Source organism: Arvicola amphibius, chromosome 14 (assembly GCF_903992535.2).
Source record: "Arvicola amphibius chromosome 14, mArvAmp1.2, whole genome shotgun sequence".
Classification (NCBI taxonomy): domain Eukaryota; kingdom Metazoa; phylum Chordata; class Mammalia; order Rodentia; family Cricetidae; genus Arvicola; species Arvicola amphibius.
The window spans coordinates 2,906,614-2,930,061 of NC_052060.1; the positions used below are offsets into that span (position 1 = coordinate 2,906,614).

General features: G+C 53.0%; 1 protein-coding gene across 3 annotated transcripts; it reads right to left on the minus strand.

Annotated features, from left to right (window-relative positions):
• Positions 1–264: 264 nt before the first annotated feature.
• Atp8b2 (ATPase phospholipid transporting 8B2) lies at positions 265–23,013 on the minus strand. Of its 3 annotated transcripts, XM_038311860.2 has the most exons (28): positions 22,883–23,013; positions 20,858–20,925; positions 18,759–18,817; positions 18,326–18,439; positions 18,108–18,206; positions 17,923–17,984; positions 17,752–17,824; positions 17,299–17,369; positions 16,986–17,065; positions 14,824–14,982; positions 14,597–14,685; positions 12,928–13,124; positions 9,965–10,173; positions 9,154–9,197; positions 8,540–8,705; positions 8,206–8,394; positions 7,951–8,066; positions 6,660–6,824; positions 6,471–6,582; positions 6,240–6,345; positions 5,981–6,125; positions 5,630–5,813; positions 5,230–5,453; positions 4,397–4,480; positions 3,912–4,157; positions 3,690–3,828; positions 2,304–2,434; positions 265–2,064 (listed from the first exon to the last, which is right to left on the minus strand). In XM_038311860.2, exons 2-28 carry the CDS (start codon positions 20,886–20,888, stop codon positions 1,786–1,788), a joined length of 3,573 nt encoding a protein of 1,190 aa, XP_038167788.1. In that variant the 5' UTR covers positions 20,889–20,925; positions 22,883–23,013; the 3' UTR covers positions 265–1,785. The 3 variants fall into 3 exon arrangements, with proteins under 3 accessions (XP_038167788.1, XP_038167787.1, XP_038167789.1); XM_038311859.2 differs by lacking the exons at positions 20,858–20,925; positions 22,883–23,013 and adding an exon at positions 20,040–20,371; XM_038311861.1 differs by lacking the exons at positions 18,326–18,439; positions 18,759–18,817; positions 20,858–20,925; positions 22,883–23,013 and having other exon boundaries at positions 17,940–17,984; positions 18,108–18,162.
• Positions 23,014–23,448: the final 435 nt, after the last annotated feature.

Here is a 23,448-nt window from a genome sequence, read left to right on the forward strand (position 1 = left end):
TCAGTCTGCCAGGGAAGTGGACTAAGTTGGTCTCTGTTTACGACGGCAGTAAGTCAAGGTCCGAAGCATCACGTGGCCACTAGCCGAACACAAGTCCACGTGCACTGTCTCAGCACTGCCCACGGTCCTGCTGAAACTCACGAAACAGTGTGTACAGCTGCCCCCCCCAGACCACCCACAAAATCCTACTGCAGACTTTCTGCCTGGGCTTTTTTTTTACCCTCAGTCTTATGCAAACATCAAAAAAGAGACAAATTACCCACATCTCAGAAATTGGAATTTTATAAAAAGGCATTTTTCTTTTATATCCATAAAATGATATAATTTTTGCAATTATAGAAATGTCATAAATTATACAGAATGTTTCTTAATTACAGCTCAATGCACTCAATGCAACATGGTACTTTCCTCCCTCCCTGAAAAAACGAGAGAGAACCAAAAATAATATATATAGCTATCTATCTATCTATATATATATATATGTATTTATATAATATAGACAAACAAAATACAAAAAAAATTCATTTCCTCTTTGGTATAAAAATCAGACTTTCCCCTTAAGAGACACACAAACAGACATGATACTGGGCTTGTAAACTGTGTGGCCAAAAGGGATTTCCCCCGTCAAGCCTTCTTCCCCTTCCTTCTCCCCACCCAGGCAGCCCCTCCTCACTACAGCCTCCCTCCAGCTCCTCCGGGCTTCTACATGGAACATTTAGATTCCCATCCGCCCTGCTCCACATCGTTCTGCCCCCTTACTCTGCGGCTGGAAGAAGGGCTCTTCTGGGAACTGACAAGGTAGCAACTACTCGAGAAGGGCAGGGTCCTAGGATCCTGGGACAAAGCAGCAGAGGCCAGCTTCCTTCTCAGTTCTACCTCAGGGTAGGCAGAAACAGCACCGGAGAGGAGAGGAGAGGGCAGGAAGGAGGGAAGTGGGAAGTGGCTAAGGAACTGGGGACTCGACCTGGATTCCGAGGACATTACTGCCCGTCTCCCTGCTTGCTCACTGAGAGCGATGGGCCCCCATCTGGGCTGCCGCCCAGCACCAACAAGGTTTAGGTGATCCAAAAACTCACAAGTGCCCTGGGGAGGAAGGAGCCAGGACACTCTTCCTTTCCATTCTCCCGACACACTCTGCCTGACAGTTCTTCCCTACCTGTTAGCTCTGTACCCATAAGGACAACGGCACCCTAAAGGTGACCCATGAGATGTGGCCCCTCTCGAGCCACTCCACCAGGTAGGGAATCCCAGTGTGCGCCCGTCTCCTCTTCCCAGAAGAGTTGAGACACTAACCATAACATAAAGTCACATGAAGGCCTCCTCCACTTACCAAATAAAAAAGACAAAATCAAACAACACAAACACAAACCAAGAGGACACACGATGATGTGAGGGGCTCGGAGGCCCCAGCAGGTCTCTGGCTTCCCGGCATGATACATTCTTGTGTAATTCAGGAACAGGGCACAAGGACCCCTCTAGGGAGTAGGAGTAAAAAAATATGGAGATTATAGTCTCCCTGTGGACTCAGAGCAGGACAGGGGTGGACCCAATCTCATAGTTTCCATGGGTTTGGTTCCACAGCTGGTCCCTCACTGCGGCCCCTGTCCAAGGCCCAAAGCCCTGGTCTGCCCCTGGGACCCACTCCCTCCCCTTCCATAAGCCGCTGAGATCTGCGGGGCAGTCCACCAGGCAGAGGGGGCAGGCTGCTGGGAGGGAGGGCCAGCTGTTTCCCGACATGGGCCCGCGAGCTCTGGTTTCGGGCACAAGGGGTCTCAGTCCAGGTCTTTAGCCCTTGAGGGGCTTCTCAGCCCCTCCACTGGGGCTGCTGGCACCATCACTCTTCTTCCTGCGCAGGCTCTCGATCCAGCTGGAGCTGGAGCGTGTGCTAAAGCTGGAGAGGGCCAACGAGCTGAGCCGCATGTTCTTGCCAGACATAATGAGCTCCCCAAAACCTTCCTGGTGTGAGAAGGCATAGCCGGAGCGCCTGGAGCCCGTGCGGCCCACTCGCCGCATGCAGCGGTGCTGAGCCTTCTGTTTCTTCCTTACCAGCTGGGTGTAGCGGACCTGAGGAGGGCACCGGGAAGGGGAATCCTTCAGTGTCTGCTCACAACAGCAGGCAGTGCCATGTACAGGGACCCAGAGTACCATGGCGGATCATCACAGGAACTCCGTAGCCATGTGCAGCACGAGCCCCCAGCGTCCCGCAGCCCAGACAGCTCCACAGCACCCAAGCAGGAAGGGCTTTTCCTGTCACACTGCAGCTGCCCCCCAGGGTCTACGGCCAGCTTTGCCAGGCTTCTCACCGTGTCGGAGAGATCAGGCTTCAGGCTAAGCCTGAGGAAGCGGAAGGCAACCACAGGCATGATGCAGACAGCCGTGGTGAGCGCGATGGTGAGCCACACGGTGGGCTGGGCCAAGGTGTTCTGGGCATTCCCTGGGGGACAGGAGTCACGAAGTTGACAGAGGAGATCTTTTCACTTCCCCGTTGCTATTTCTGATGGTTCCAGGTCCTCAACTTCAAAGCCCAAGCTACCTTTGACTTCTCCTTTCTGGTCTCATCTCTAAATCTGTCTCTGGTCTCTAGCTCTCCCCAAACACCAGCCCTGTTTCCTCAACCCCCTCAGTGAAGCTATCTCTAGGCTAGTAAGGCATAAGTAATAGACAGTCTCCTCCTCCACCCCAAATCTGTGCTGTGCCCTTTCCAGCTAGGGAAGTACTGCCACCCACCTGGGCTGAAACCACACCGTCCAGCTCACGCCTCTCTCGCCCTCACACCCACAATCTAACCTGCTGGCTTCATTTCTAGATAACACCCAATTCCAGGACCCCACCTGCCCTACTGAGATTGCTGGTAGAGGGCCTAACTGATCTGTTTCTCCTGGGCGCCTGCCTCCACTTTATTATTCAAATACAGTAAAGCAGTGACTCTTTAAAAGCAGGACTTGGCCTATGTAGCTCCTGATGAAACCCTCCGACGGAAGGCCTTTGTGCACAATAGCCAAGGGTTCTGTTGAGTTCTATCCTCAAACCAAGACGCCTCTTTTCTATACACACACCCCTTTTTCTTTTTAGAGACAGGACTTCGTGCAGATCAGGCTATTCTGAAACTTGTTATGCAGCAGAAAAGGGTCTTGAACTCCTGGCCCTCCGGCCTCCACCTCTCAGGGGCTGGAACTGGAGGCCTGTGCTAGCTGACATATTTCCTAAAGGGATCTTTACAAAGATCAAAACAAGTAACAAAAAGAAAGTGGCCTTTGGTGCTGTGGTCTCCTCGCTCTAAGGAAATGAAGACTCAGGCAAGGCAGAGCAAGGCACACTTGGAGCCTGCCAATCAGGGCCTTTCCTTCTCCCTCTGCTTCCCCAGGCTTCTTGCCCCACCCTAGCTCAAGGACCCTGAACTCTGCTCAGCTCACTAGCAGCAGTTTCCTCTACAGGGCTACACCCGGCACCCCCACTGGCTCTCACTCTGCTAACCATGAAGCCCGCCACACCTGACTTCCTTGGAGGTCATAGTCAGGCAAGGGCTGCTCATCACTCTCTCGGACACAGACGCTCCTTGGCAGCAGAGCCTGGGTCAATTACCCTTGGTAATACATTGTACCTTGCAAGACACCTGGCATTCAAGTATAGTAAGTGCTGTCTACCCTGCTGTTCCCGGAACTGACTGAAGGGGATGCTCAGGTACTCACCCACAAACCGGAACTGGTTCGGAAACATGTCAAAGAGCCCATCGCTGTGCATGACGAAGAGGATGGCAAAGTAAACAGCGAGGCTGCCCCAGATGAAGAAGTGGTTGATGGCTGTCCAGTAGCCCGTGTCCAGCCCGATCTGCGGAAAGGAGCAGCGCAGGTAGGAGGACCCCAACCCTACCCGTCAGAAGCAGAGACGGAGTGCTGAGGGAGGCCTCATACCTGCACACTGACCACAATGACCAGCGATGTGGCCACGGTGACCGCGAAAGACTGGTAGTCTGCCAGCTGGGTGCCGTCGTCCCGTGTGGCCTCCGCGAACACGCCGTAGGGGATGAAGAACATGAGCACAGAGGTGTAGATGCCCTGGGCGATGCAGATGAAGAACTCTCGCTTGTTGAACAGGAGGTTCAACTGGCCCGGCTCGTACAGCTTCGGGTACTCCATGCTTCGCTGCTCAGGGACGTCCTGCGAGGGAGGGCAGAGGCTAGCCCTGGCTCCCCCTTCCTAGTCTCTTAGATGACAGATTCAGGCTCAAGCCAGATTCTCCTTATCAGTGTTCGGCAACCCAGGAGAATTACAGGTTCTAGCCACGACGGAAAGAATCCGACGCCCTCCCCAAGCGGAAGTGTGCACTGGCCGTGGGCCACTGTCCCACACCTGCTGTCAGACAACCTTCCCTCCAGTCTGAACACTGCCCCCCATACCTGGTCAAAGACCCCCATGGCCAGCACTGGGAGTGACGTGTACACGATGTTGTACAGGGTGATGAAATACTGGTCATACACAGTCTGGAAGAGAAGACAGCAAGACAGTAGGCGACCACCCTCCTCCAGGAACCAGGCGCAGAAAGACAGCTCCACACCATCAAGCAGCCCGAACAACTCCCCCAGGTCCTAAGATCTCGACTCTCCCAATAAACATTGTCTTCTTAGGTTAGTTATTTAAGACAGGGTTCACCTTGACATGGAACTCACTATGTAGCCAAAAATGACCTCAAACTTTCAATCCTTCTGTCTCTACCTACTGAGTGTTTGGATTTTAAGTGTGCACACCATGCCCAGATTCAGAATTCAAGGTCAACCAGTGCTACATAGTAAATAGTTACATGAAACCATGCCCCCCCCCCAAAAAAAAGAAGAAAAGAAAGAAAAGAAAAACAAACATTTATTGACTGCATGTACTAACAACCATGAGGTCAGTTAACAGGAGATATGTAATATCTGCTCCTAGGAGTTTATTTATTTATCATGTGTGTAAGAGAGATGTAAGTGTGCCTGTCTGGGAACACGTGTGCGTGAAGGTCAGAGAACAACCATGTGTCAGTCCTCAGCTTCCTGCCTTGTTTGAGACACAGTCTCTGCCACTGTGCAAGCCAAGTTAGCTGGCCCACAAGCTTCTAGAGATCCTATCACCTCCAGCTCCTACTTCCTATAGGCACAGTGGCCTACGTTGCGGCTTCTATAGAGATTCTGGGGCACAAGCACTGGCCTCTCCCCAGCCTAGATATGCAGCAGAAAGTTCTAGAAACTCTTTCTACCTGGGCTGAGAAGCCACAGAAGAAGCCAAACCAGAAGTGGACCATGGTGAATGCAAAATTCTTGTAGAAGAAATAGCAGAGGAATTTGCACATGCGCAGGTAGGACCAGCGCCCATGCACCAGCAGGAGGCGCTGCAGGAACTTGAACTGGGAAAAGGAATAATCTGAAGCCAGGACGGCCTGGATCCCTTCCTGCCCGCTGATGCCCACACCAATGTGAGCAGCTGCAGAGACAAAGATGACATGAAGAATGACCATAAACTTCAGATCCCACTAGTTACAGACTCCACCCCTCAGTCCTCCCTTCTAGCTCTAGCCCTGCCCCTCACTGCCCCCAACTCTTCCTAAGGACACTGCAGCCCTCCTGCCCAGCCCACACACCCGCACAGCCCACACTCACTTTTAATCATGCTGACATCATTGGCCCCATCCCCAATGGCAAGTGTCACAGCCTTCTTGTACTTCTTAACCAGTTCTACCACTTGTGCCTTCTGCAATGGTGTCACCCGGCAGCAGATGACAGCTTTGCATGCACATGCTGTCTCCAGAAATTCTAGCTCCATGTCAGCTTCCAAGGCATGGGCCTGAAACACGGGGGACACCTCAGCTCTTCCGGTCACTGATGCTTACACCCCCACCCCTCAAGTCAAGGGAAGCTGTGAGCAAGATAAGACTGCAAGACCATACTGAGAGAGGCACCGCCAGTGTCCAGTCAGACAGCCTGCTGCAAGCTAGAGATGGCAAGTCTTACCAGACTGTGCCCATTGATGACCAGGGCATACTCCCCAGCAACAGCCTCCAGGACAGAAGTGAGCTTTGAAGAAGAGAGTTTCCCCTGGTAGGCGAAGCCATTGCCCACAGTGTGGGATGAGTCCACCATCTTCTCCCGGGCTTTCCTGTGAAGGCAGGGATGAAACTGTGGGGGGCTCCAGGACAGTGGCAGAGAGGAAACTAAAGCCTGCCAGTCCCCGGGCACGTTCAGGGCACCTGTGTCCCCGCTCCTTGTTTACCTGAGCTCCTCTCGCACCTCCAGAACAGTGTGGCCTGTGACTGTGAACACCTCTGTCATGTCATCAGTCAGCATCTTACACGAGTAGCCGATGTTCACAGCTGTCTCTGCCAAGAGACAACAAAGGTGCGCAGTCAGGTGACTACCAGGGACCGCGTGCTTTCCCACCTGGGGGGCAGCTCCACACAAGGGCACGACAGCACCACTGTGCCCATCTGCTACCAATTCTCACCTTGCTTATCTCCAGTGAGCACCCAAATCTTAATGTTGGCCAGAGTCAGGAGGGCAATCGTCTCTGGAACTCCCTGCTGAAGCTTGTCTTCAATGGCCGTGGCACCCAGCAGCTGAAAATACCACAAGGGCCCCTGAGGAGAGCTGTGCCCCCCACCGTCTTGCCTCACCCTGCCTGTCCTGTGCATACCATCAGGTCACTCTCAACCTCTTCGTAGACGCTGGCCAGCCTGTCCTCTCGGCTGTCGTGGGCCAGGCTGGCCTGGAGGCGTCTCCTGGCCCACCCCTCATAGTATTCTTCATCCAGGTCTTTGTAGGCCAGCAGCAGCGTCCTCAGTCCGTCCCCTGCGTATTCCTAGATGAAGATGGGGGAGTCAGATGAAAGGAATTCTAAAAAACACAGCAAAGAACTGCAACTCAAACCTCAACAGACAGCTTAGATACCTTCAGTCGGATTTTAGACAATGTTTAACATGACTGTTATTTGTGTGCATGTGTAGAAGTTGAGGCAGGAAGCCATCTCCTCCCACCATATGGGTTCTGGGGCCAGACTCATGTCTAGGGTTGGCCACAAGTGCCCTGACCTCATGAGCCATTTTAATGATCTTCCTGGTTGGTTTGTTGAGACAAAGTCTCATGTAGGCCAGGCGAGCCCCAAACTCCTCATCCTGACTCTATGTGCCAAATACTGGACTCATAGGCATGATGCAATACCAGGCCTGGCTGATATTCCAGGATAGCCAGGACTGTTACAGAGAAACCCTGTCTCAAAACAAACCAAAAGAAGGAGGAGGAGGAGGAGGAGGAGGAGGAGGAGGAGGAGGGGGAGGAGGGGGAGGAGGAGGAGGAGGGGGGGGAGAAAGAGGGAGAAAGAAAGAAAGAAAGAAAGAAAGAAAGAGAAGGAAGGAAGGAAGGAAGGAAGGAAGGAAGGAAGGAAGGAAGGAAGGAAGGAAGGACGGACGGACAGATGAACATTGTGGGCTGGTGAGATGGCTCAGCAAATAAGGGTGCTTGCTATCAAGCTTGAAGATATGAGCTTAATCCCCAGAGTCCACACGGTAGAAAGACAGAACCTATTCCTTCCAGTTGTTCTTTGACCTCCACATGTACACTGTGACATGAGCACATACATCAACTACAAAATATATACATACATGCACATAAACACGCGTATGTATGTGTATATATACATACACACACATTTTTATTTTAAAAAGGACAACATGGGGTTGGAGAGATAGTTAAGCAGTTAAGAGCACTTGTTGCTCTTTCAAAGGACCTGGGTTCAATTTCCAGCACCCACAGAGCAGCCTAAAACTGTCTGTAATTCCAGTTCTGGGGGATCCAACACCCTCACACAGATAGGAATACACAAAATACACCACGGCATATAAAATAAATCATTTTAAATAAATAAGGAGAGCATGCCCTGGCCACCTCCCAGTGCTGAGAACTGAGGAAGCCCAGGCCTTCACACCTACATTCAGGTGGTCCGTGGTACTGCTGAGCAGCTCCTGCGAGCAGGGGTGGAGTCTGTCTAGCAGGATTGTGTCAGCCCCTTTGCAGTAGAGTCGGATCTTACCCTCTGGATTCCGCACTGTGAAACGCAAGGGAGAAGAGTGCCGGAAAATTCAGACAAAATCCAAACTAAATGTATCATCACGAGCCCTCCAGCGCCTTCCCCACCCAGGCCTGCCTGCTGCCGAGTCTCCTCAGCTCCCTAGTACTGGCCTCACCTATGACTGACATCCGTTTGCGAATGTTGTTGAAGTCCAGTATGGCCAGCAGTTGGTAGGTGATGGCTGTACCAAGCTCATGGACAGTGATTGTTTTAGGGGTACGGGAACGGAACACAAAACCAAAGTTCCTGGCTGCGGTGACCAGAGCCCCCTCATCCGGAGACTGAGCTTTGTAGTACAGCTCTCCTGGTGGAGAAAGGAGCATGAGCAGAAAGTGGCCACTGTCCCAGCCGCCTGCCTTTCCCAGGAAGCCCAGCACAGCAGCATGGCAGAACAGCAGCCCAGGAGCATGAATGGGCTGTGCCCAAGGCCGAGCCGTCCTTCAGCTCACCTTCGTTCTTTTCTTCTGACATGACGGTGTGACACAGGGAAAGGAGACGGAAGAACTCATGCGTGTGTGGGTCCCCCATCTTGACAGCCTCCAAGAGGCTTGGGTCCCAAAACAAGAATGTCTTGTCAGCCAGAGGATTAAAGGAGAAGTCAACAGGCGCTGGTCTCTGGAACAGGCAGGAAGCCTCATGAGCTGCCAGGCGACCCCCAGGGAAGTCACTGTCCCACCTATCCACCTCTCAGCCAAAGAGCCAAGATCCTGGCTGCCTTGGGCCCCCAAAGTCTAGCTGGCCTTTACTTTTATTTTTTCCTTTTCTTTGAGACAGGGTCTCATTATGGAGCCTGAGATGGCCTAGAATTCTCTATATAAGCCAGCCTGGTTTCAAACTTGTGATCCTCCTTCCTCAGCCTCTCGAGTGCTGAGATTATGGGTGTGTACCATGCCTCATCTAGCAACTCCCACCCTGCTTCCAGTCCCCTCTAAACATCCGCTTCCCCAGTGTCTTCCATTTCCTGTCCAGATAGCACACTGCTCCCATCTATGCCTGTTACTGCCTGCCAGATGCCCAGACTGTATCTAACTGACCTATAGAATATTCAGAGACTGGATCTTACCTCTCCCAGTTCAGCTTTGTGTCCCAAGACATCAAACACGTCACCTGCATACCCCCAAAAGAAGGAAAAGCACATCAGCACTGGACTTCTCCAGAGCAGCACGGAAAGCCTCGAGCGCAGACCCCATGGTCTGTAGGACCCTCAGGCCTACTCATCCTGTAGATGCCCCCGCCCACATCCTGCAGGTACCCAGGATCCCAGAATCCAGAAGCCTGGCCACAAGGGTCATAGGGCCCCCTGCTCACCATGCTCATCCCAGCCACCTCCCAGTAGCTCTCCCCACAAAGGCAGCCCCAGCTCTCTACCTGACCCTACAGCACTCTAGGTCTGCTGAGGCGCCTGGCACCTTCCAAGGCCAGAAAGCAGATAAAGCCTTATACCCTGGCAACAAGGTCTAGGTTAATACAAAAACCAGCTACTGCAGGGTCTCACACCTGCAAACACCCTGCCCCCCACCATCCCAGCAGCTCAGCCTCAAGGCCACTATGACAGGCCCATACCAGGAAGACTGCAGTTACAGTCCAGAGATTCACAAGGGCCCCTTGCAGCAGCAGTGAGTTTGTATTCCTTTGGGCAGCCAAGGTAGATCCACCCTGGCCAGGATGCCCAGAGGCCAGTGTCTTGGGGCTCATTTCAAATAACCAAGGCGTTCCCATGGTGCAAGCCCCAAGAGTAGTGCAAGGGCTCAAGGGAGGGCAAGAAAGGGATTCTCAGTACAATCCCGGCACAGGACAGAGTACACCCCAAACACGAAAGACGTCAAACCCCGTGTCAGGAGTGACGGCCCCAGCCCCCAGTAGTGCCACTTTACCATAGCTGTGGCCATTGATGGAGCACTTGTTGAACACCATGATGTTCTGGGTGAGGGTGCCCGTCTTATCAGAGAAGATGTACTCCACCTGGCCCAGCTCTTCATTCAGAGTGGTGGTACGGGCCTCTGCAGGCGTCCGCTTCTTCATGCAGAACATCTTCTTGTCCCAGTTGATGAAGTAGCTGTGGCCCAAACGAATGACTTCCACACTGCATAGGGGACAGGAGGTGAGGCCTGGGAAGCAGGAAGGGAAGGAAATATCCCACTCACTGGGCCTTAGCTGCAGGCGCTTGCCCTGGGAGGAAAAGGAATGAAGAAGACAGCTGGGCAGGGAACCTGGATGGGAGGGGCAGGGAAGCCTGCAGGTGGAACTGACCATGGACCACTGACAAAGGAAATTTCCAACCCGACCCTCCTGATGCTCTCCACACAGAAAGGGGCACAGGCTCCGGGCAGGCAGGACAGACGGCACAGGCAGAGAAGGAAGAGGGACCGGACACAGGACACTTGGCCAGTTCTTACCTCAGAACTAAACACAGAAACCATGCAGAGAAAAATAAGAGAAAATGCAAGAGGGAAGGGAGAGAGAAGAGAGAGCGTGTGAGGGTGCCGTGCACGCACAGGGCCAGAGGCTCCCAGTCCCGTCATCCCTCGCTGCCCAGCACAGGCAGGGCTCCACTTCCGTGCTGGAAAGCAGTCTAGACACATGGGCAGTGACAGCACGTCATAAGCGCGAGGGACTTTCAGCTAATCGTTACTTTTATGATCCGGGCTGTTCACATTCCTAGAAAAGAGCCCTGTGTTTGGTCCCGGGTGGCCAAGCAGTGGGCCACACATCTGGAACCTTCCTTCAACGTGACTGAGGCTCCTATCAGGATCCTGCTACTGGGCAGAAAAGTGAGATAAGTAGGAATGTGGTCAAGGCTGTCCCAGGCAGCTAGCCAACCCTACTTCCACCTCCCCCAAACCTGAATGCTGACAACGCGGGAAAAAACTTCCTTAGGCAGCTACCAAGAACAGGTTCAGCAAAGCACAAAGTGGGAAAACAAAATGAGGGCCGAAGCAAAACATTTGAATACTAGCAAAGAAGCAGTGTCCAAGGCTGTGCTAGGGAGATAGCCAGGTTTGTTGCTGTTGTGGTTGGTTTTGTTTTTTATACTTTTTGGGAGGATGCAATGGAGGGGGGGCAGGGTCTCGTTCTGAAGCCAAGGCTGACCTCCAATTTGTGGTAGTCCCCCTGCTTCAGCTTTCCCATGTGCTGTGACTACAGGCATGAGGCTCCCGGCCAGACTGACACACTAACCTAACCTTTTATATGCATTTTCCAATCCAGTGTCTTCTACCAAAACACCCTTATGAAGAAAGAGACACAGGCATCACTTGGGAAAGGAAAACAGACAGCATGCGAGGCCCTAGGTGACGGGGCAAGCCTGAGGCCCCATGGCTAAGCAGGCAGCGGTCAACCCAGACTCTCGGATGCCCTGCCTCTTCTCACAGTTGGCATCACTAGGATTCGGGCTGGGGAGCAGAGCTGAGCAGTCTCGGCATTTTTGTTAAGTGAAATGAAAGCTAGGAAGAATTCTGAGCAACTGGATAAATACCTCCTTAAAAACACATAGGCCGAGCCTGGTGTGGCATACAGACCTGCGCCCCCAGCACTAGAGAGGCTAGGGCAGGAGGACTGCCAGCTCTAAACTGGCATAGGATACATAGTGACTGATTTGAATACAAAAGATCACAGGCTCCCTTATTGCAAATGCAAGGCACTGTAGGAGGGACTCCTCCTCCACCACCCTCTCCTTCCTCTGTCCTCACTGGCCTCTGCCTAACATTCTCCTTCCTTTTAATTTCTACCCTTGCTGCCCACCACAGCCAGCCAGCGACTGCTAAAGCTTTCCTGAAGACTTTTAGATCACAGCCTTCAGGTGTTTCCAAAACCCATTCCTAAAGGTCCCCAGACAAAGGTTGAAGACCCTTACCAATCAATCCAGTCGAAACTTGTTTCCAGACCCCTCCCCTACAGCTCCTAACTGCTCTTAACATCCCAGCTTCTCGGATATATATCCTCGTTTCCAAACCCCTCCCCTACAGCTCCTAACACCCCAGCTTCTCGTCTGTACACCCTTGTTTCCAGCCTCTTCCCTCCTGCTTCCAGCCTCCTCCCACCCATTCCCCCCGCAGTCATCTCCGCGTCTGAGAAGTATGCCTGACTGCTCGGAGCAATGTCTCTCTGCCCTCAAGAACTGGTGCCTGCCGCTACCTCAGGTTCTAGTCCCGGGTGAGCCAACCTGCTACTCTGAGGGCAGAGAAGACCCGCACAGCTTAGCAGCCCCAGTGACCCACAAAGGACTCATGGGAGAACAGCTTCTATTCTGTGACATGTTTAGGGCTTTCCTCCTCTATCATATTTAAGCTTTACAAGGGAAGGAGATCAATTTTTTGTTCATCTTTGTGCTTATTTCCCAGAATAGGCAAGTAATAACGTGTGGTGCTGAATAAATCAATATAGTTTCTACCCCCACTATAATCCAAAGCCAGGAAACTTTGAGAAAAAAAATAAACAGGTAACATTAAATGGCCACAGTATAGAAAGGACTCCATATTCCTTGTCAAGGATTTCATCTTCCTGGAGAAGTTGGCAAGGAAGCCCTTGAGCTCCTGGAGAGAACCACAGGCAGAGAACACACACCTGATAGGCAAGACAGGGAGACAGGAGAGCCATGGGCAGAGAACACACACCTGACAGACAGGGAGACGGGAGAGCCACGGGCAGAGAGCACACACCTGACAGACAGGGAGACGGGAGAGCCACGGGCAGAGAGCACACACCTGACAGACAGGGAGACGGGAGAGCCACGCGCAGAGAGCACACACCTGACAGACAGGGAGACGGGAGAGCCATGGGCAGAGAGCACACACCTGACAGACAGGGAGACGGGAGAGCCACGGCAGAGAGCACACACCTGACATAGAGTGAGATGGGCACAACGGTGTTGAGGATGATGATGTAGGACCAGAAGGAGAGGAAGCCAGAGAAGAAGGCACTGTCCACTGCCTCATCCCAGGGCAGGTAGACCTGGAAACGTGTCCCGACTTCGTGCTCCCAGATGGCATTGCCGATGGCCAGGATCACTCCCATGCAGACCAGGAACCCAAAAATCTGAGAAGGAATTAAAAGCACAGATAAGGCCAGGACTTAGAACTGGGGTAGCTACTTCTGACACAGTTAAAACTCTCTTCCCTGTGCTAGCCCACACAGGCCAACAGCATACTCTACAGATTTATTGTATAAAATGCCTTTCCCCCTTCTTGGGAATGAAACCCAGAGCCTTGTGCATGCTAGCCAATCTACTACTAAGTTACATCCTAAGGCCTTTTCTCATTTTTGCTTTGAGACAAGGCTGGCTTCAAATCTGTAGCAATTTGAGGCCCTCAAATTCTGAGATTTTGGGTGTACGCCACCAGGCCTAATTTAGGAAGATCGAGAGTTCAAGGGAAGTCTAGGCTACCGAGCAAGACTTTATCTGAGTGACACAGAGGACAGGGAGGGAACAATGGAGTCCACTGTCTGATGTCCAACAAGTACTTCCAAAATTGCGCCTATGTTCTGACTCTGAAAAAGCAAGGATCATCCAGGTGAGCGGCCACCAGGGGGCGAGAAGAGCCTTTGTTGGAGGAATTAGCCAGACTTCAGCCTGGGTTTCTAGAAATTTTTTGTTTGTTTTTTATGATAATAATATCTTTATTAAATCATGTTACTCTGTTACAAGAACAGAGAAAATTTTTTTTCTTTTTCTTATATGGTTTTTTTTTTGTTGTTTTTTTTTTGGTTTTTCGAGACAGGGTTTCCCTGTAGTTTCTAGAGCCTGTCCTGGAACTAGCTCTTGTAGACCAGGCTGGCCTCGAACTCAGAGATCCGCCTGCCTCTGCCTCCCGAGTGCTGGGATTAAAGGCGTGCACCACCACCGCCCAGCCTATGGTTTATTTTTTTATATTTAAAAATTTCCATCTCCTCCCCTCCTTGGTTGATCACCTTCCTGGACCTGGGGGGAGTCGGGAGGACCTTGGTCTTAACATAGAGTAGGGAACCCGGATGGCTCCTTGGAGGGGTTTCTAGAAATTTTAAAGCTAAGAGGGGCAACTCAACTGCGCTGTCCCCAGGCTTCCCAAGATGGCGTGTTGGAAGCAGGCAACTGGCAGGAGGGGCACAAAATGGGGAGAGAAAGCCCAAGAAGAAAACCCAATTCTGGACAGACAGGAGAGCCCAGGGACTGCCAAAGCAAGCCCAGAGACTTCCTCTTGGGAGCCTGCATTCTTAGAAGCCGGGGAAGAAGTCTGCTAGCCATCTTCCCCATGGAAGTTTCCTTTAACTCTGACTCCATCTCCACGAAGGCCTCCTCATCCCCGGCAAGAGCTAAGAGGTCCCATGCGTATCCAGATGCCACCATAACCAAGCCACAGAGGGTGGCTTAGCTTAGCTCTCTTTAAGTGTTCCTAAGGCTTTTAAAACATCTTCCAAGTCTGAAAGGAGTCTGAAACAAACACCGCCCCTGAGAAGCCAAGCCTGGCTGCTGCCTAGGAAAAAACCAAGGGGGCAGAAGGGGCTATCGGGAGAACCTCTGGGCAGCTCACCCAGAGGACCAGCGTGTTCATCAGGCGGTCGATACTCGTTCTCTTGAACTTTGTCCTGCCACTGTTCTGCATCAGCTTGGTGTCAGGGCCTTGGAAGTAATGGGAAGTCAAATAAACACTGGCGTTCGGGGCCATTGTAGCAGAGCACTAGGCGGGAAGGGCCATAGCTCTGCAGGAACGACTCATGCGTGCTCCCAGCCACATCTGAGGGACGCCAGGAGGCTCACCTGCAAAGATGACCAGCCCGAAGCACCACTCGGTGTTCCTCAGCACACAGCCGCGCAGCAGCATGTTCTGGTTGCTCAGGGGGAACTTGTTTTCCTTCCAGTACAGCGTGCCACTGAATTTGTCCAGCTTGTTGTTGGGAGGTTCACAGATTACTTCACCTGGATGAGAGACAAAAGTGCCACTGCTCAGAGTCCAATCACATGATAAGGGAACAGGAAAGGCAGTGAGGGGGCTGGGAGAGGCTTAAAGAACACTCCCAGTTCTTCCAGAGGACCCGAGTGTGCTTCCCAGCATCCTTGGGTACCTCATAACCACCTATAAATCTAGATCCAGATCTGATACTCCCTGCGGCCTCTTCAGGCATCTGCACACCTGGCACACGTGCATGCACACACACACACTGACACGCATGCATGCGCGCACACACTCATGAATCTTAAAATAATACAATTTTTAAAAAAATTTAAATATCCAGACTTAGTGGTGCACACTTTTAATCCCAGCACTGGGGAGACAGAGGCAGGCGGATCTCTTGAGTTTGGGGATAACCTGATCTACATAGAATTCTAGGCCACGGGGCTCCATACTGAGACCTTCTCACACACAAAAAAAAAGTTTTAATAGGAAAAGTAGCTCTGTGTGTGTGTGTGTGTGTGTGTGTGTGTCGGGTGTGTGTGTGCTCTAAAGACATGAGCTATTGACATACATAGGACTTACTTAACACCACATAAACTAGGTGTGGTAGTGCCTGCCTATAATCCAGAACTCTAGAGGGCAGGAAAGGACAGTCAGGAGTTCAAGGTCCACAACACAGGGAAAAATAACAGGGTGGCATGAACTAACATTGAAAATATACATATTCATGCCAGGGATGTAGCTCAATGGAAGACCATTTGCCTAGGTCCTGGGTTCATCCCTAGCAGCACAGAAAAATGAATATACACTTAGATCCCGAAATACCGTGTGTGTGTGTGTGTGTGTGTGTGTGTGTGTGTGTGTGATGTCGGCATGTACCACCCACATGCACATGGAGCCAACGTCCACACGGGGTCTCTTCCTCCATCACTCCCACTTTACTCCTTCCTACTGCACTTATTCATGTGTGTGCACATATGTGTGGACAAGCATGTGTGGACACATATGTACCATGGTGCACATGTGGAGGTCAGAGTCCACTGCAGGATTCAGTGCTTTCTTCCCAGAAATTCAACTCAAGTAGGTAAGCCTGGCAGCAAATCACCCACTGAGCCACCTCACCAGCCTCTACCTATTTTCTGGGGCAGGGTCTCTCCCTTACTGAACCTGGAGCTCACCGATTGGCCAGCCTAGATGTTTACAAACCCTAAGGAGCACCTGGCGTGGGACTGCATGTGTGCTGCTACACCTGGCTTTTAATGTGAGGACCGGGCATCTGAGCTCAGGGCCTCAGGCTTGTACAGTAAGGACTTCGACAACTGATTCATTTCCTTGGCTCCCCAAAACCACAAAGTTGAGGCTATTCTACATACAGAACCGGTCACGACACTTTTTACCTGTCCTTAAGCATCACCGGAACAAAAGACTAAATGGCTGAACAGTGCCAATCTACGAGCACCCCGCCACTAAGGAGGACAAGGCAGATTCCTTATGTGGCAGCCAGGCACGGTGGTGCAGCAGCTGCGGCGGTGCCGGCACCCCGAGGGCAGAGGCAGGCAGATCTCTGGTCTACATAAGGTGGTCCAGGCCAGCCAGGTCTTAGTGAGACTTTTATATATCAAACACATGTATTTAACAGGCAGGTAGGCAGGTTGTAGAGATTTTAGGGTTACACATGTAAGTAAACTGTCAGCTAATATGGCTATGAGGAGGCAGAGCTGGAGAGGAAGCGAGAACATGGACTTCTCGTGCACATCTACACAGGCTGACGAGTTACAACGAAGAAAAGCACTGTTCTTGGCTGATAAGTAAAAGGAATGTGCTGAATTTCTCTCAGCACGCCTTCAGTCACGAAGCCCACTTGAAATAACCATCAGTTCAAAAGCTCAGGGTACCACCTGGCATTCCAGACATGGTCCTCCAGAAAACGTCCAGAGACTTGAGCCAACCAGAATCCAGAAGATACAATAATGGACTCCAACCCCAGCCCACCGTCTCCTTCCAAAGTTGCTCCAGGACTACTCACCATCAAACTTGGCCAGCTTACTGATGTCCCCCAGCTCCGAAGTGATTGGAATGGCCTGGCGCACTTTCATGTTGGTCTCTCTGGAAGAACAATAAATACCCTTGAGTCCTAGCCTCTCCCAGAAGCTGGAATCAGTCCTCGGGCACCTGATCCTAAATGTCTTGGCCTAGAAAACTTCGACATATCCAAAGCCTTTCTTAGGCCTCAGTTTTCTAAAAGGTACAGAGCCCTGGCCTGGGAACTGCCTTCAAACAAGTCGTTTCCCCCTAAGGGCTCAAGGAGAAAGGATGCTGACAGTAAGCACGCCACTCACCCATCCAGTTCTGCGGTCTCTATGTAGCACAGCCCATGGGGCTCACTGCTGGAAAGGAGGAGGAGGTCCGCCTACACAGAAAGCCCGATGAGAACTCACATGCGCAAACCTCTGCCCTCTGTGGGCTCTTAGTGGCAATCACCCCAATGTCTCTCATTGTATACAATCCTGTTTGGTCTGAAATTCATTATGCAGACCAGGCTGACCTTGTCTCTGCCTTTGCCTCTGTCCTGGGATTAAAGGTCCATGCCCATTGTAACTGGCATAGAGGTTGTATTCTTTTGTTTTTAATTCAAAGAGCATGAAAAACTAATCTGAGCATGAAAACATGATCCAGGAGCCACCATCTGGAAAACCTCTTTCCATGAGTATAAGAGGCAAGAGAAAACCAGGAAGGAATTGTCCCCTTCAACCAAAGAGGACCAACAACCCTGAGACTGAAAAGGCTCTTACCGCCACGAACTGGTTATTCTCTAGCTTGATAATGTCCCCAACACAGACATTCATCCATTGCTCTCGCTGGAGGCTACAGCAAAGAGAAGACAGCAGAGGCCATCAGTCACTACCAAGGTTTCCATGGAAACCTCCTTCCTCCCCGAGCCCTGGGCGCCAACAGCCACTCACACGCCATTGATCAGCACCTGAGAATGCCGGTTATTCACCTGGTTATCACTCTTGTGGCGGAACTGGAAGAGAACTGAGAAAAGTGAGACACCTTCCCTCTCCCCCCACCTGGAACTAGATCAGAGGAGCTCGGAGCATCCTGGGAACTCTCCCTAAAGGCGGCTGGGATGGGGGTGACAACTCACGTAGTCATCAGTGGCGTCTTTAACAGCTGTGATGGTGAGGACGAGAACCAAAGGCACAATGGTGGTGAACCAGGACAGGGACGAGATCTGGGGGATCAACTGAAAAGAGAGGCACGCTGCGCTCAAGTCCCTGTCCAGGGGCTCTTCCCCTGATCCCGCCTCTTCTCTGGCTTAACTCAGTTTTGTGAGTGACAGGAGATGTAAGACAGGTCACTTACCTGCAGAATGAGAAGGAACAGGAAGTAGGTGTTGGCAACTTCCTGGAACTGCTCAAAGAGGTTGACAGGCAGGAAGGTAAGGATGTTGTACTTGGAGGTCTTGATGTAGTTACTCTATGGCAGTAGGAGGGGAGAAAATGAGGGGGGCACCCCTCATCCCAACCTAGTTGTCAGGCTGGGGCTACCTCTTCCTTCTTTATACTTCCCAAACATTCTGCACACACCCCTGCCAGCACCCCAGGTGTGGCACAGGGGAGAGGAGGAGGAAAGGAAAAGTCTCTCCAGACCAATGTATTTCCAGTGAGAGCTGGAAAATTTAGCCCAGCAGATGGAAACTGGCCAAAGCCGTTCCCCCTGCCTCGCCCAAGTCCCCTTCCCTCAGCCTCAGCTCCTGATATTCTTCTTTCCCAGCTCTGGAAGAGGGAGCACTTACCGCGTACTGGAACTTCTCATTGTATTCACGGTCATTAGCTCGCGCCCTCCGCTCTTCTTCTGCAACAGAAAAAGGCTGCAGTCAGAAGGCGCAAACTAACCTTTGTGAGGGTTCCACTGAGCGACGCTTCTCTCCCCAGAATACAGCTTTGGTATCACTAGACTCTTTGCTCTAGTCCACAGTTTGCCAACAGCTCAGAGCACATGGCCCTGCACGCTGTTCCCCCACTTCCCTTTTAGAGACAAAGTCTCACTGTGGCATGCAGGCTGGCCACGGTCCTCCTCAGCCTCCCTTGTGCTACCATCACAGTGTGGGACAAGTCTTTGTTTCTGCCAACTGCCAGGGCCTTCCACTCAGAGAACTCAGTCGAGTCGTTTGTGTGTGTGTGTGTGTACCCCCCCACACTGCCATGCACATCCCCAGGTCCCTCTGATCTTGTTAATAACACATCCATCATCATGGTCAAGGTGTGGGGCTGAGGTATGAAGTTCCTTCCCATGTGGAGACTACTGCAAATTTACTCCTGGCACTGTCCTCACCCGAATCTGGGGAGGAGCACGGTGGGTGGGGCCAAGACAGAGGGTCACAGTGCCCTGGAACTGCTCTGCGGCAGCATCCTAGGCCCACGTGCAGTGTCTCCAAAGGAGCTCTTGTCACATGTCACCATAAGCAGTTTCTGACTGGTGGACAATGACATCATCCTATTGCAAAGCGCATCTTCAAGTGTGGGGGTGTGTGTGTGTCAGAGATGTGGGTCATGCAGACTGAGCAGAACAGAGAAGATGAGAGGCAACTGCAATCTTTCTTCAACCATTTTCAGATATTTTTCTTAAAAGGAAATGTCACTGTTACCGACCCTTATTTAGTTACACCTAACGGAAACCCTGAGGACCCAGGCTGCGGGTGCCAATTTCAGGGCAAGAATAAGAGATGTCCTATGAAGGGTTCCCTCCTCAGACCTAAAAGGGAGTAGTAAGCCTGCCACCCTATATCTATCTGACCGAGAATCCAGTGTAATATTCCAGACCTCTTCCCCCAACAAGCACAATGCAATAACAAACCCCAGGCCACAGAATCACCAGACAAACGAGCCATTTGAAAACCAGAAACTTCTCTCAGAGGGTCCCCTTTCTACTGAGACTCTAATCGCCAAGGGCCATGCAAAGAAAGAAGGAGGATCCCAAAGGGCCAACGAGGAAGGGAGGCCGAGGACAAGGGAATGCGGAGGTCAGAGGAGGGAAATCACGGATGTGAGAGCTGCCAGACACTGCCTCCCGTTACCTGTCCCCCAAGAGGGCTTCTTCTGACTCCAAGATGGAGGCGCCCCGGTCCGGGCCCACTTCTCAGGCATCTCCTTGGGGACCGTCATGATCCCGTTTTAAGAAGCCGCACTGTCTGTAGTTGGCCTCAGCGGCGCTTATGGGGCATAGGCGGTCCCCCGGGGAGGCGCAAGAGCTGCGGCCACGCAGAGGGGAGCCCCGGCCGCTGGGCGCGCATGCCACCCGCAGCAGCCCAAACCATCCTCGCGGCCACCTGCGCCTGGGACCACCAGCTCTGCAGGAGCTCCACTCCCGAATCCCAGGACAGAGGCGGGAGGTGGAGCTTTGGGTGGCCGGAACGGTGCCCACGCCCCAGGCTCCGCCCCACCTGCTCCCTCTGCAGAGCTGAAGTCTGCCAGTGCCGCGTAGGCGAAAGCCAGCGCGCGGCCCCGCCCCCTCCCCCAGCCAATGCGGGAGAGAGAACCGCCCGCGTTGTCCAGGGCAACGGCTTTCCCACACCCCCCCTCCTTCCGCGGGAAACTGAGGAGGACTCCGGTGGGTAGGCAAAGGAGGCCAGAGCCCAAGAGCCCAGACCAAAGAGTAGAATCTGCAGGTGCTTCCTCACTGAGTAAGGGGCTGGTGATTAACAGTCACGGCTGAGTTCCAGCCAAGGATGAAATGAAGAATTCGGTTTCTCAGGCTACCCCCCTTACTCCCTGGCAGCCTTAACCGCGCCCCCCTTCAGAACCATACTAGCAATTCCTCTTCCCTTGGCTCCCTAAGTCATAATGCCAGCCACTTTGATCATGGTCCCAGAGACCCACTCCTTGCTGCTCTTACCTGGGGGGCGCTTTTTTGCACACAGTGCCATCTCACCCAGCAAGGTTCCAGCAATCCCATGGGAGACCCTGCAAGAAAGCAACAGACACACGTGGTCGAGAATTCTGCATTCCCTTCTGGAGTTTATTCTAGCTATGGCCCTGCCATCCCCCACAGCCTGCAACCCACTAAAACTCTCCTCTTCCTGCTGATATGGATACCTGTGTGTGTTGGGTGTGTGTGTGGGGGGGGGTGTTCTTCCCTCTGTCCTGGATAACATGAGGAAACTCAGAATTAATAGAAACCAAAACCTACAGAGAAGGGCCTAGAAGAGACCAGATATTGACAAATGCTGCGCAGCCCTCAAGGTATCCCCCTCAGGAACAATGGATGTCCCATGTGCCCTCCTGGTCGAGATGAATACTGCCTGTACTAGAAAACAATTTTCCCAGCAGGTTGGGTGTAGATAACACGAGCCAGGAAACACCTGGCAGAGCATCAGGAAACAGGGTGGGCACGTCCCACCCTTCTAGAAAGTTCATAATTTCCCTGCCCCCCACTCTCATTACTGGGACTCCCATTATCACCTCCTACCCAGAGGGGTTCGCATCAGAGGCATGGTCACCACTTCCTGCAGACAGTCCCCAAACCACTTCCTAGCAATTTGGGCCATCAGAGAGGTCTTCCCAAGCCTGCTGAAGAGTCCGCTTTTTCTCCCACCCCAGGTCTAGTCCAGCCAGTATGACACTAGATACAGGCTCAGGAGGCCTCTGCTTCCTTCCACCCTTTCATGAACTTTCTCCTAAAAAGGTGCAAGTCCTGGCCAAGGAAACCCTTCCTTTAGATGGAAAATCTTCCCCCTCCTTTCAGCCCCAAGAGCTACTAATTGCCTGTCTGCCCAATCTCTATAATTACTGACTCTGGTCCCAGCCCAGTCACCCACACCAATTCTCCCTTCACTAACACACACTCCCTCCTTGACCTCAGAGCAGACAATCCTGAGAGGCATACGTCCTTTTCACGCCTGACACTCCACGACCGTGGCAAGCAACGGTGCTGTCCCCTTGGCTCGGGAAGAAAACCTCAATCGCATTTCGGTGATGCCAAGGCCTCTTCCAGGGCCCCAGCCAGGGTCTCCACCCAATCGAGAGCATGAGTCATGGGAGGGTGGGGAGCGAAGCCAGAGGTTAAAGGAGAGGATTCAGGGTGGGCATTACTGGTTCCTACCTAGCCCCACCCCGGTGGGAGGCTACCAAGCATCGTTAGCCCTAAGATCTGAGTCTTCCTCCTTTGGAAGAGTTAACAGTAGAACTAACTGACCATCAAGAGTCAAGACTCGACACGGGTCAGGAAAGTTCTTTTACCTCTAAGACCCTGGGGAGACTGAAAACAAGTTTGGCCCCAATCCTTGACGGGGACACACACAGTAACAGAAATCACTGGCAACAGGGTCTCCCTCTCAGGATATCCTGGGTTTTCTAAACCGGGTAGGCCCATCAGCCACGTCGCCTTGCCCCGTCACCCTACCCCAGCCCCCTCTGCAGCCACATCTGGGATAAAAATAGCCAGCCCTGGGAAGGAGGCAACGCTCCACTAAGGAAAAGGGCTCCTCCTCTGAGTCTGGCCTCCGCTCTTTCCCAACCAAGAGTCTCTCCCGAGAAAGCTAGCAGGTCGGCGAGGCAGAAGAAAACAAGAATGCCAGGGGCCACTTTCCTTCCCTGCCAAGGACGGTATCCAGGACCCACTGCACAGCTCTGAGCTGCCAACGCGAACACCCCTGGCACCCTTGGTTTTCCTGGTGCACAGAGCCCTCCACCTTCGCGGGACAAATCCGATCGTCCCCAAACTCCCTCTCCGGGCACCTAAAGGCTGGAACCAGGGTAACTCCTCGCACCCCAACTCTCCGCGCGCCCCATCTTCCCAGGCTGCGCAGAACGACCGGCTCTCTCCATCCTGGGGAAGCCTTCGCCCCAGCCTCCCCCAGCCGCTCCCCGTGGCCCCGCGGCCCTCCGGGTCCACACCCCCGGCCCAAGGCGGGCGCCTCACCTCAGCGCGCGGCGCTCGGCGCTCCGCCCGGCGGCCCCGTCCAGCCCATGCCGGGGGCTGGGGCGGGGGCGCTCGGCTCCGCTGCCCGCAGGCTCCCGCCCCCCAGCGGCGGCCCGGCTTCTCCCCACCCGGGCCCCGGCCCGCTACTTTGTGTCAGTTTCGGCCGCGGGGCGGAAGTGACGGCGGCGGCCGCGGGCGGGGGGCGGGAGGGGCTTTGGGGAGTGAGGGGCGCGGCGTGCGCCATTTTGGTGCGGAGGGGAGGGTCCCACGCTCCAGCCCCGGACACGCAGGCGTTCGGTGAGGCTGGAGAGCGCCGGGATGCTGTTTCTTTATTTTGGAAGCCTGAGGCCGAGAGAATGCTGCTGTCTCAGCCAGAGAACATCTGCGGGGAGGAGCCTGACGCGGGAGCGGCGGTGAAGGAGCCCCTTAGCGCGCTTCCCTCCTCGCCCTGGCTCGTCTCCTGGCCTTTCACCTCCTTAAGTGGCACGGCCCCGCATTGTCTGGTGTTGCTTTGTGCCTCAGTTTCTCTGCCTGGTTGTCAGACGCTGGGAAGGTGGCTCAGCCCT